Below are 12,892 nucleotides of genomic sequence, written 5' to 3' on the forward strand. Positions count from 1 at the left end.
ATTGACGATTGGGTTTCGACCCGACTTGGTGCTACCTTTCAAGAATTCACGGACCAATCTAATTGTCCTATGATCGAGTATGGGTATTCTTAATCTGGGAGACATATTCTTCGCCGATTTGGTTCTGACCAAATGCTGTGGATCACTCGATGGATTGAGTAGGAGTGGACGAGTGGTTACACAGACAGTTGCTATTTTTTCGGTGGGCTAATTAGCTTCATTTGGGTATAAGCGCTAGCTTTTGAGCCTTCCTTTGTGACTCAACTGGAATAGGTCACCCAGTTGGGCTGGGTCTTAATTTTTACTTAAGGCTTCCTGTAGTTCTTAACTTACATGCTATGTGATGTTTTTACACTCAGTTAAAGAGGATCCCCAAGTACCATAATTGAGTGCATTGGCTACTGGATGCATGCGCACTTAATTTTTGAATAAGTGAGCTTTATAGTACTGGTGGATGGTAATGATTTTTCTTTACCTACTTGGCCACTAATTTAGGGTGCAAGTATATAAGCATCTACTGTATATGTTGTTCTAGCTATGGATTTATGAAATTTCTCTTTCTGTAAAAGGCCAAAAAAACTTCATCCGGACATAATTACCCTTGCCCACTATAACTAATATAACATGAATAAATAGAGTTCGCTACAAAAATATTATTGGTTTGGGATGAAAAATTAATTCAAAAGAAAATTTTGGCCCATGCAATTCTTAAACCTGCGACCTTCGCGTTATTAGCACGACGATCTAACCAACTGAGCTAATAGGCCTATTGTTTAAAGTATTGAAAAAATTAAAATAAAAAAATTTAATTGATTGAAAAAATATCCTATCGGATATAATTATTTGCATTTTGCATAACAAAAAGTTTTACAACAATAACCTTTTGTTTTTTATCATCAAGACATTTCGTGGGCAAAAACTCCTAATAAAAAAAAAACATATCCGACAAAAGGCTCCCTTAACAAAATTTGTGATACACCTTAATCCGAAGAATATACATCTCATTATCAAAAGTCTTTCAAAAACAAAAGACACATATTCGACGAATTTTCTTCCTCTTCCCGTGAAATAAACAAAAAAATTCAATGGATTACATTCATCTACCATTACTATGTAATAATTATTTTAATTTTTTTTAATATCCGCAAGTTTAAAAAAAAAAATTCAATATATTGAAAAATCTAGAACACCTTGAAAGTGAAGTTAGGCTAGGTGTCAATGACAGTACTTCTATAGAGAGGCAGAGGTAGTAGACCCTTTCATCTTGTGCCCTTGTACGATTTTGGAAACCTCGTCTCATTCCTTCTAGTTGGGATTGTTATCGTTCTTGCTTTCGTTTAGTCTCCCTTTGCTTCGTTTCCGTAATTAGGAAAGGGAAAACGGATCTAGTAGCCAAGGCCCAAGGGAGAAGTCATAAAAATATACAGATTATTGTCAAAATAAGAAGAACATGCATGAAAAAAATCATATTGAAGAAATCTTCTAAACGATAATTTGTTATTAAATAAAATGCAAAGTGAAAATACAACACAAGCACACATATCTATCAGCACTTGTACGTTTTACTACCTATGGTCGCGTATTTATGAGCTTGCATGAGACGGTTGCTTCATTGACTATTAGCTCTAACTGAAGAGTCCACCATCCATTCTTTGTTTCTTAATTAGTTTTAAACTCAGAGGTACAGCTAGGACGCTAAACATATTAAGTAAGTTAAATTGAACTTCATACGTTTATATGATATTAAGTTAAAATTTACATATTTAATTCAGAATAATTGATAGTGTGTGATGTAGTCGAAAACTGTATTTAGTCGCCTACTTTACATACACGTTACGTCAATATAAACTTAGCTACTTCCCACTCATTAGTCATTCCAATCTGATTTAGATTGCAAACAGAAAAAGATAAATGCCAATAGGCACAAGTTGTGGAGTGAGATGAAGCTGGGATGAGACAACAGGCAATTAAGCATAATGCAACACATAATGCAACAAACAACAAGACGTAGGGTCTCTTCTCTCTTCTGATTATATGCCACAAAACAAAACAAGGTAATGGACAAATTAAGTCTGAGATAAAGAGATCGAATAGCACGTGAAATTCACCTGATACCATATCATCGTCATCAGGCTTTTGCTACCAAACAAGCCACGTGGTTTGAGTAATTATCACCAACAATACACCAATTATAATATATGTGTCTCTTATCCTTCTTTCATTTTGAGTTTTAAATTAATTGGAATTTTCATAAATGATTTAACGACAAATAATTTTGATAGTTATATAAAAATTTAAACTCCTGTGTCTTTCAAAAAACTTCAGGTCTCCCTTCTTCCTTTGTATTTCAGTTGACATATCTTATATGTTCCGTCCCCCGTTTCGAATAATTAACAAATTAAATAAATAATATTTTTTGATACCACACACACTGTATTTTATGTACAATTTATACATTATAAATTTCAATCAATCAGAAAATATAATTAAATAATGTAGACATGCCAAAATGAGATGCATCATGCATGCATGTGGCTTTTTTTGCAGCACAATATGTAAAGTACATAATATGGCGATTTCTGGAATACGCCCTACGTAGCCTGCGCCCTAAACGTCCGTTAACGGAAGGGTAGATTCGTAATTTCATTTGACACAAACGACAAGCATTCTGTGAGGTGTAAAAACTTGTTACCGCGGCGCCATTCATCCTACTTTGCAAGGGCAAAAGGGTATTCTCATTTATCATATTGTGAATAACCTCTGTCTGAGACGTGGCACAGTCAACCGAAGAGGGCACTAATACCAGTATCTGAAGATATACCGCGATACAGATCTGAAACAACAGAGGCATTGGGTTGTAGACGAGAACCACAACTCCGGCTTGACCTTGAAAGACAACTACTTGTCAGAACTTCGTGCAGAGGTTCAGGCGTTCATTACATTGGGTAGAAGGAATTTTTGGTCCGGGACTGTGCAGACTGCTCGATACACACCAGACGCCGGTCGCCTGTTCGATAAACCAGAAAGGTACACAATCTATTTGTAATTCCGGTACATTAGTTCCAGTTATAGTGAATTATGCGTGGTTGAGTATATATGTCTAATTCGGAGTGAAGAAGATTTTGGCTCAATTAGTGTGATTGATAATAGGCAGCGTTGATAATGAGGAACAATAAATAGGATATGTATGAGGATGTCCACGGTGGTTGCTTTGTATACCTATTCGAAAATATACCTATGATATGAACTTTACAGATGACCGATTTTTCAGGCGACTTGTTAATTGAGATAGGCAGTTGTTGTTGAAGGCAATAGGACTTGGAAGTGAACCGCAAGATGGAAGAGGTATGGAAGAGAAATCGTGATCTTTCCCGAAGCAGAAATGATGCGGTCTGCACTGTTGAGACGTAAGATACTATAGTAGATGTTGTTTCCATTATGAGCAATGCAATTCATCAGAGGGCAGAGTATAACAAACTGTTTTGTGTTGTGATTTATATCCGTAACACAGGCAAACAGGAGGTCATGACCGGAAGCGGAAGAACGAAAACCATAATGTTGAAAAGAAGGTCCATTGCATCCTTTAAACATTATTTTGTGTGTTGTGTTAAAACCATCAGAATTGGACAAACAACTGTTAGGCATCCCTAATGTTTGACCCACACATGTTTCAGGGAACCGACTCCGCTGTTGTATTATCAAGTGGGTCAGGCATTGATGATTGTATGACATTACCCGGTGGTAAGGAAGAATCAGACAGTCAGGTTACAATCAGGACAGCCTGCCGAGGAAAACACTTCACAAAAACTATGTCTTCCCTATCAGCTGGAAAGTTAGTTGCAACAATAGAAATGGGGTTTGGGTCACTTTATGAATTTCGCTGTACGAAAGTGAATCTCCCACTTTGCCAAGTGCTGGTTGAAAATTTTGACGTGGCGAACTCAAGCATCAACATTCATGGAAGGAACCTGACAATCACACATGAAGACTTTGAACGCATAATGGGCGTTAGGAATGGAGGTTGTGATGTGGAGGTTGAAGGAAACACCGAGGACCCTGATATATTGGCCCTGGAGAGGAAGATTTCGGGGAAGGAGAATCAGATAACAATACATGGATTGAGGAGGGTGCTGATTGAGTCTGAAAGCGCTGATGAGATATTTAGGATCAGCTTTGCCTTGTATGCCCTTGCAACCCTGCTATCTCCAGTAACAGGAATCCATGTCGAACGAAGATATCTTATTCCACTTAAGGATCCAAATGGCCTGTGTTCAAAAAACTGGGCAAAGTTTGCATTTGATAAGCTCGTTGAAGGGGTGTCATTGTTTCAGGGCACGGGGATTGGATTGGCCGGAGGTTGTATTCTGTTCCTTCAGTTGTTCTATCTGGACGTTGTTAGCAATGGCATGTTTGTTTTGCCGAAGACGGTGAAACCTGTTATGATATGGGGCGCGGACGAGGCAAAGAAAATTTATGAGCAGGTGGAGAGCATGGGGGGATGGAAAAGTGAGTCTGTTTATGTGACAAAGAGGTATTTGTGGGACAGAACAATTCAGTTCAGTGGATCGGTTGATGCCAGCACAGGGATAAAAACCAATGTCGTGGAAGACTTGTCAGAAGTGATGGCTGATGTGGGTGTCGTTAAAGGGGACATCCGGAATCTAAAGGCAATGGTCGGTCAATTGGGACCGGATATGTGCCGTTTGAGGAGCGCAATTCTGACGTTAGAAACATCTCTTGAGAAGCTGAAGGCTGAGGGCCTCTGTCAGCTTGTTTCAGACACTATCATGGGAGTGTTTGAGGATAAGCAGAATGATTATGTGGGCAATGATGGGACTGATGTTTTTGTTGATGGTCAAAAGCAGCATGGTCCAGAATTTGAGTCAGATGATGATGGGATGCCTAATGCTAAATCCAAAATTGTAAGTGATATCATATAGCAGAAAATGTACACATATAGAATAATTTCAACATTAATTACGAATAGCAATATGTTATACACCATGGAATAACACAATAGAGTAATGTGATGTGTGTGTTGGAAGGTTAGTTCTCTTTACTTTGTTGTTGGTTGCATTATTAACGATATCTGTGGTGATACTAATGTTCCTTGCACAGGTCATTTCCAATGAGGTGGTAGCATACCGGGATCGCAGCACTGAGGTTGAGAGAAGTGAACAGACGAGGTTCGAAGCGGTGGCCGAGATTTCAGAGAGGGATGCATACTTATTGGCATATCTCTTCAGCAAGAAGGTTTCTGCAGACGACAGTTTTGGGAGGTAATTACGGACCAAAGTTTGATATATGTAACATACGTTTTTGAAAATATTATCTAATCCCCAATTGAACAGAAAATAACGAATGAGTAGTTTAATGAATAAATACTTGAACCATGTGCTTTATAAATAAAGTAAATGATGTACTACACCACATAAGTAAATGCACAAAGATGGTAATATCTGTATACACATGACCGGCATTAAATTTCCCTGCACAACAGCAACGAAGTTGCTAGGTTTGAGGATTCAGGTGTATCTCGCTGGGACCTGAGCTGCTTGTCCCCAACGCAGTCGTTGACTGCCGAGGTAGCAACCTTCAACCTAACCCTGCTATATTTAATGTGTTATGTTTAATGAATGTGGTGTGGAAGCATATGCATATATGGAAGTAAATGATATTGTATTAACATCAAATGGGGTTGGCCCTGAACTTAGGTTGTCAACATATCGGCTGCGTACTTGTGCCAGAGGGGATCTGAGAACTGGTTCTTGCCAGCTACAGTGTCGGTATGTTATGTAGCCATTCAGACTACTTTGAATATGTAATGATTTTGGAATAAGTAGTGATTGCAATGTAGTACGGATTGAATCTATTTAACGGCTTTTATTTAACCACGAGCCTCTTATGTAATATTGCAGGAGCGTGCTAAGGAGATTTCGGCAGGTATGCTAGTGGAAGCTATTGTGCCTTCGACCATTACACTCTGCAAACTGGGAAGATTTATTGGCCGATTATTGTCATGCAATAAGGTAACGACCTTTGATTTTACAATACCTTATGTAATGAAGCGTGTTTAAATGGTATGTGTGTGATTGTTAAAACTTGAAATATCTGTGCAGATGTTCCTCCCCATCCATGACGGGGTTGTGAAGCATTGGTTTTTGGCTGTGGTGAACATACCGGACGCCGTGTGTGAAATATGGGACAGCAACCCTGTTGATTCTGCTAATACACGCAGGCAGGAATATGCCATTGCATCGGTAAGTGAATCCTCCATCAATACTTTGCAGTTTGTATGTTTTGCTTAACCTTGATAGTTCAACATCTGTCTGTCCAATCGTTTTATTTGATGACAGATGTGTTTGCTTGAAAAAGTATTTGGCAATGAAGTGCGAATGGCACCCGACCTGTACGCACGGTTTGGATCATTCTCCATTAGTTATCCAGAGTCTTGCCCTCTGCATCCCAGATCTGAAGACTCCGGAATATTTGTGATAAGAAACATGCAGTTTTACAGACAGCGGTGGTACCTAGGGGTGAGTACTAGCTATGAACAGCAACCCAAATATATGGCTAGTTTAACGTGTCAATACCATAAGGTGCATGACTGTCCAATTATCGTTTTTTTGTTTGAATCAGTTTAACTCCGGCGACCAGAGGGTTCGTATGGCACTTGAGATTGTCAATCACCCTCACAATGAAATTCGTGAACGGGTGTGGAGTGCCGCCGCCGAGGAAGTCCCATATGATGTACCTACCACGGGCGTGCCACCATTATCTCTGAAGGAGGATGTAGTTCTCCCAACTTCGGGCATGAAGTTCAATCCACGCCCATCCAGGCGCGGATAGATTTTCAATGCATGTTCTATTAGTAACCCCCTTAATCACCATATTCGGAACTTATGTGTTAAAGGACTATGTAATGTAATTTTACGGTATATACTTTGGTTTTATTTTTAATTTTTTTGTTATTTAAATTTGTGGACAATGAACAAGTTGCCACTAGGCTTGTGTAGCAGATTGTTATGTTTGAACTTGATCGGAGGAGCCATTATCAGGGTTTCTAATTCGCTAGGAATTGGTTTGTGTACTTGGAATATGTAGGAATGTTAACAACATACATATATAGCACCAGACTGAATACACTAGCTTCAACATTAATCGAGTTGATTACCTTTAATCTCATAAATCAACTTCATATAATACATGTATTAAGCAACACCGAATGAAGTCGACGAAGATTTTGCTGAGTGGAATTTACCCGTTATGTAGCATTGCCGGCGTACCGGAGGCAGTTCCTGTAACCACAACTGCATCGATCAGGCGCTTCCTTTTAGTATATCATTGTTTAGACATGTTGCGATTGTTGCCTGCACCATGAAGCACTTGAACGGTAACAATGGATGTAGTTTGGAGGGCCTTACATTTCCTTCGTTCACCCGCCTTACATGATGGTTGTGGCCCTTCGGTCCCAATACCCGTGCCTTCATCGGCAGCTCCTACAGTATAGCACTCCTTCCCATTGTTGGGATGATGGGAACCCCCCCCCCCCCCGCCACGACTGAACTGGTGTTTGAATGCCTCAGACTTGTGACTACCCTTAAACCTCCCGTCAACTGTGCGTCCCGGCCTGTTGCCACCACCCATCTCACCGGTGAAATGCTGCTGTCTTTATAGAAATGGGCCAATGATTGGTCCGTGAAGTCATCGTCGTCATGCACAGCGGTGTTGGGACTGAAGGCATTTCTGGCCATGGAGCAATGAATTCTCAACCACACTGAGCACTCCTGCTGCCTTATGAAAGGATGATATGTATAGCTCCAGTCACTGCCCTTCATGGAATGGCATTATAAATAAGGTTAGCAGGTTTAGGTGGAACTGTTGGAGACAGTAATGGTAGCCCACATTGTCATTATGAATCCCTCCTTCAACCGCATATTAATACAGTTGTCCTGTTGGGTGGATTGCAGCAACACATTAACGGCATGGCTGCATGACCTAGCTAAGTGCGTTGGTGTGGTTCACTTCCCTTGCATATTTCAGGTCTCCATCACTAAGGAAGTGGCAATTTTCGACTTAATTGAGGGCGGGGATTGTCGCATTCAATCTGTTACAAGGCCCATTATGCAGTAGGCACCATTGAGATTTATTGTGCATGTGGACAGGTACACCAGTTACGAGGCCCAGTATGCATTAGGCACCATTGAGGTAGGAGTTAAGAATGTGGATTGTCATATTGAATTTGTTACGATCGCAGTTTATGCTTTAGCCACCAATGATGTATGGTTTAGAATACATCATTGGATTTAATGGTGGTTGAACTCAGTTTGTGCAGAATCGTGTCTGTATTGAAATTTGTAGACCCTTCCGCCAAAACGTTGATGAAACTGGAGAAGCCAATATTCTGCGTATCATACGAACGTCAAATCTCGTACGGACCATAACTTGTAAAAAAATGTAGGATACAAGATATCATAAACTAACAGAATAACAGTTATGGCATTGCAGTCACGTAAGTAGTCCCAAAACTGACGGCATTTTAATGTACGATTAGCGTTCCAACTTAACCCTAAACTAGTATCGAACAAGGGCAGTTTGACCAAAATAGTCTTTGTTACCTAAGTCAATGTCCGACGAATGGAACAAGTGGAGTGAGCCGGATATCAACTACGTTGAATGTAAATAGCCACACGACGCGTCGGTAGGCGCATTATGCACCTTCCTGTGGTGACCGTGCCGGAACTTCATATTGAGTGAAGGAATCAAATCCCGCAAAATGTATTTTGCACTCATCTCCCCATATGAATTGTGGCCTGTGGATTGGACCCTGCATTTTACCGATAAACATTCAAGTTGGTTATACAATTCCCTGATAAAGATACACACTGAGGAGTGAATTGATTTGAATATGTTTTGAAAGTAAAGTCTCTACTGACAGGGTAACCATAGCAGAACCAATAAGGCCTGCCTGGATTCAATTCAGATCGTGATATAAACGACATCATGAAGCCATCACACACTTCACAATTAGGACCGTACATTGTGAGGTTCGTACGTGCATCAATGTCCTGCAACGACAACATGAAAACAGATGATTTATCTACTTTGTGGTATGGCATATGAATATGTCACCCCTGCTTTTTCAGTTAAGACTAGTTATACCGAAGCACTACATTATATCTCACCCCTGCATTATGCTCGGTGCATCCCACGGTCATCTCGTCCACCCATCTATACCCCCTGCAATATGGGAACCCCTGCAAGATGAACGGCCAACTAAGTATTAATTGGATTACAGATTTGACATAGCTTATCTATATACGCGGTACAAAAATGAAAGGCTATAAAAATCGAAGTCTAGGGCATCTCACGTTGGTACCGGCACACCTCCAGTACGGCCTCAGCCTCTTGATTTCAGGCACCCAATGCTGCATCACCGTCATGTTCCCTTCACAGAGAGGGCATCGGGGACTTTCGTCCGGCCCTTCCTTGGGAGGGTGCTTGCCGTCAAAAGGTGGGCATTCTTCAGAGCGTGGTCCTTTAACTACCTGCTGGACCTGGCCGCATAGGTGACACCACCTTTGAATAGGACAGTTGACATCCTCACCGCATGCTCCAGCAGTATTCAACCTGTTTATGTGATTTGGACAGAATGTTAAGTGTCCATCATGACGACGACCCATACTGTAAATGGTTAACATACTGAGCCAACGGAAGAATTTGATAGTCGCGTAGCTTTCATACACGGAATAAGAATTTAAAAACCGGTTCGGCCGGAACTTAAGACCGCTAATGTAATTTGAACCACAGCTGATTCAGTTAGAGATCACAATCTTCATTGATGACTATATTAGACAGAGATTAGAGATTTATATCTGTCGTTTAGGATAATAATAATGGGATGGAATCAGATTATTGATGCTACATTCGTGTGGTCTATTAGTTATCGACGAACAGACATTCAAACATGTTTACATACCCGCTAGTTCTGATGTTCCCAGCCGAGTCCATCTCCCCTCCTGGTGGTTGGATTTGCAATTCGAACCCTGTGGTCGGCCAGTCGCTCAGACGTCTGTTTGGTTGTTTTCGGTGGCTGAAAAGAGAAGAGTTCCGGGAACGGGAGACATTTATACTAGGGTTTGTTCCGGTGTCTGGGCCGCAGTTGGAATAGGGTTTATTACGGTGTCCAGCCCACTGAAAGGTGGTCCAACATACCACCTTAGTTTATTTTATTTTATTTTTTTAAAATATCAAGAAGCACACCGGATCGACATTTCGCACCTAGTTGACAGTATATAAAAGTCAACATGAACCCTGCCAAGAGGGAGAGCCACTACTTTTCTTTCTTTCGTTCTTCCTCTCCCCCCATTTCTTTTTTCCTCTGAATCTCTTCTTTTTTCCCTTCTTTCCTGTTCTCTTCTTGCTTTTTCGTTTTTGTTCTTTTGTCTCCTCTCTTTTTCTTTTCGTCCGTATAAAATAAATGGTTTTGCCCGTATGACACTATATTACAAGGAAGGGTGGATCCTCATTCCATTATATTAGTTGATGTAAATAGAAATTACGTAATATTACAAGGAAGGGTGGATCTATGTGAATTAAAGTTAGTTGCTAACTGGACACACCAGTGCAAAATTCAATTATTTCTGAGCAATTGTTTCTCTCACATTCTAAATCCAAAGAAACGTAACTCTGACATGGATAGAGCATACAGTGGCTACCCTAAGTAGTAAAAATTATAAACTTTGTGTATAACACATTTCCAATTGAAATTAACAATTTGATCTAGCTTTTAATAAGTCACTACTGATAACACTCTAATGACTAAGAATGCATTATGCATGTAACAAACACGTAAGGAGCATTATAAATAGGAAGTAACCACTAAAAGACAAATTCTTACCCGTATGACCAGTAAATGTATGCATGGAATCATCAGGCTCATATGAAAACAACAAAAAAGGTACAATACCAAACAATCAAGTTGACTCGAGAGCAAGCAAAAGAAAAATATCATAAATAAGGAATTGTATGGCAAACGATGATGTACCAACTGCTTAGTCGTCTGCACATAATGTATACATAGTTCCCCTAAAGATCAAAGTAATAGGTATGTAATGAGATGGAGTACCTCAATTGCATCACGGCGAAGGGCCAGCATGCCTGCCTCCACACAAACTGCTTTTAGTTGTGCACCATTGAATCATCAGTAGAGCAACCTAATTCTTCAAAATTGACGTCCGGGTGAACATTCATCTTCCTAGAGTGAATGTACAAAATTAATGCAACAAATTAAGTTAGATCCAGGTAAGAGCGAAATTCTCCCAAAACATAACCAATTGCAAAAGACAAACCTGCAGAATCCGAGCTCTTGCTTCTTCAGTGGGATGTGGAAACTCAATTTTACGATCCAATCGACCGGAACGCATAAGAGCAGGGTCAAATATTCAATGATTTTTTGTTGCTATCACCTGTAATTTTCAGACTAATTAGTCTAACCCAACCGAAAAATGCCTGAGAATCTTCATCATTATATATATTCCAAGTCTAAATGTTGAATACTCGCCAGATGCAGAACATATTGTTCTCATCTTTGTATAAAGTTATATTATATTGTATGACTAGTAATATAAATGCTAAATTTTTTATATGTAAACCTCCTATTCGATCCTCTATATACTAAATAATTTCAACTTTTGAAGTTTTGACCCTATTTCTTAAATGACTACACTTTACAAAGGAAATTAAAATTTTGATGATAAAATCATATAAGTCACAAAATTTGAGGTCTACTATACTTTATAATCTGTGTGCAACCATGTGCAACCATGTGTCACAACAAAATAATAGCAAAAAAAAAACTTCAAAATCTACAAAGTGTTCTCAAATAGTCATAGTTACAAGAGAAGTGAATATATGAAAACAAAAAACCTTGATCCGGTCATCACTACTAAAGCCATCAAGTTGATTAAGCAATTCAAGCATTGTACGCTGCACCTCCCTATCACCACTCACTTAACTGTAACCAATAATGAGAGAACAAATTCAATCAAGAAAGCTATTGACTTTAAAATTTTGACTCCATTAATACAGATATGAGTATGGGATACAAACAGTGAGCAAGTCAGCAGCCCATGCCTAATGTCAGAAACTTGCCTGTTTCTCTAGCCCTCCAATATCATTGTAATCTTCAGTTGGTTTCTCATCAACCTCCATAGCCCTCCAATCTCAATGTTTGCCCCATTTTCCTCAGCTTCATCTTCTGGATTCATTTCTAATATCTGAAAACGTTACAAGTCAGAACCAGGTAATGTTAGAAGAACAACAAACTCATCATTTTAATAAAATGGTTCAAAGCTCAAAGGTCTGCATATAGTCTGTATATGCAACAAAAGAGTCATGAGTGAAATTACATATTCATATACTTATGACCCAAAAAAGTTATATGATAGTTCAAAACATGTCTTTCAACAGCTAAAAATTAAATTGGTACAAGTCTGTCATAAGTTAAGACTTCAGGTAATGCATTATCTTCTTGTTCTTCTGCTCATACATAGAGAGGCTGCCTTGGATTATGTAAGAGAAAGAGGACTCGAAGAATTAGAGAAGAGAGGGTTTCCAATCTAGGCTCTCTCCGGTCTGTTTCGAAAAGATAATGATGGGATGAATTCACCATCAATCCTGCATGGCGGAAACTAGTTTAGTTGTTGGGGAGAGGAGAGAGGAGAGAGGTCCAAGGTTTCAAAATGATGGATTTGGCCAGGGGTCGTCAACGGGCCGGGCCGGGCCGGGCCTTGCTATATTGTTAAATAATTGCGGGCCGGGCCGGGCCGGGCTTTATTAAAAATCAAAGGATCCAAGCCCGTCCATATGAAGCGGGCTTTGCGAGCTTTTT

General features: G+C 39.7%; 1 protein-coding gene across 4 annotated transcripts; it reads right to left on the reverse strand.

Annotated features, from left to right (window-relative positions):
* Positions 1–8,085: 8,085 nt before the first annotated feature.
* On the reverse strand, positions 8,086–10,496 carry LOC112185857. Of its 4 annotated transcripts, none has more exons than XR_005807619.1 (6): positions 9,980–10,454; positions 9,380–9,630; positions 9,186–9,257; positions 8,937–9,068; positions 8,619–8,827; positions 8,086–8,404 (listed from the first exon to the last, which is right to left on the reverse strand). XR_005807619.1 is itself a non-coding variant. In XM_040515661.1 (6 exons), the coding sequence occupies exons 1-5, from the start codon at positions 10,009–10,011 to the stop codon at positions 8,711–8,713; spliced, it is 624 nt and encodes a 207-aa protein (XP_040371595.1). In that variant the 5' UTR covers positions 10,012–10,496; the 3' UTR covers positions 8,086–8,404; positions 8,619–8,710. The 4 variants fall into 4 exon arrangements, 3 of the variants coding, with proteins under 3 accessions (XP_040371595.1, XP_040371597.1, XP_040371596.1); XM_040515661.1 differs by having other exon boundaries at positions 9,174–9,257; positions 9,372–9,630; positions 9,980–10,496; XM_040515663.1 differs by having other exon boundaries at positions 9,372–9,630; positions 9,980–10,489.
* Between the last annotated feature and the right edge of the window lie 2,396 nt (positions 10,497–12,892).

The sequence above is a fragment of the Rosa chinensis genome, chromosome 2, assembly GCF_002994745.2.
Source record: "Rosa chinensis cultivar Old Blush chromosome 2, RchiOBHm-V2, whole genome shotgun sequence".
Taxonomy (NCBI): domain Eukaryota; kingdom Viridiplantae; phylum Streptophyta; class Magnoliopsida; order Rosales; family Rosaceae; genus Rosa; species Rosa chinensis.

Excerpts from the sequence above, each read along its gene's own strand:
- LOC112185857 (XM_040515661.1), bottom strand. The coding sequence starts at position 10,011 with ATGGACTCGGCTGGGAACATCAGAACTAGCGG. Across the intron at positions 9,258-9,371 it reads GGAGGTGTGCCGGTACCAAC|GGGTTCCCATATTGCAGGGG; the intron begins GTGAGATGCCCT and ends TTCATCTTGCAG. Across the intron at positions 8,828-8,936 it reads GGTTCTGCTATGGTTACCCT|GGTCCAATCCACAGGCCACA; the intron begins GTCAGTAGAGAC and ends GGTAAAATGCAG.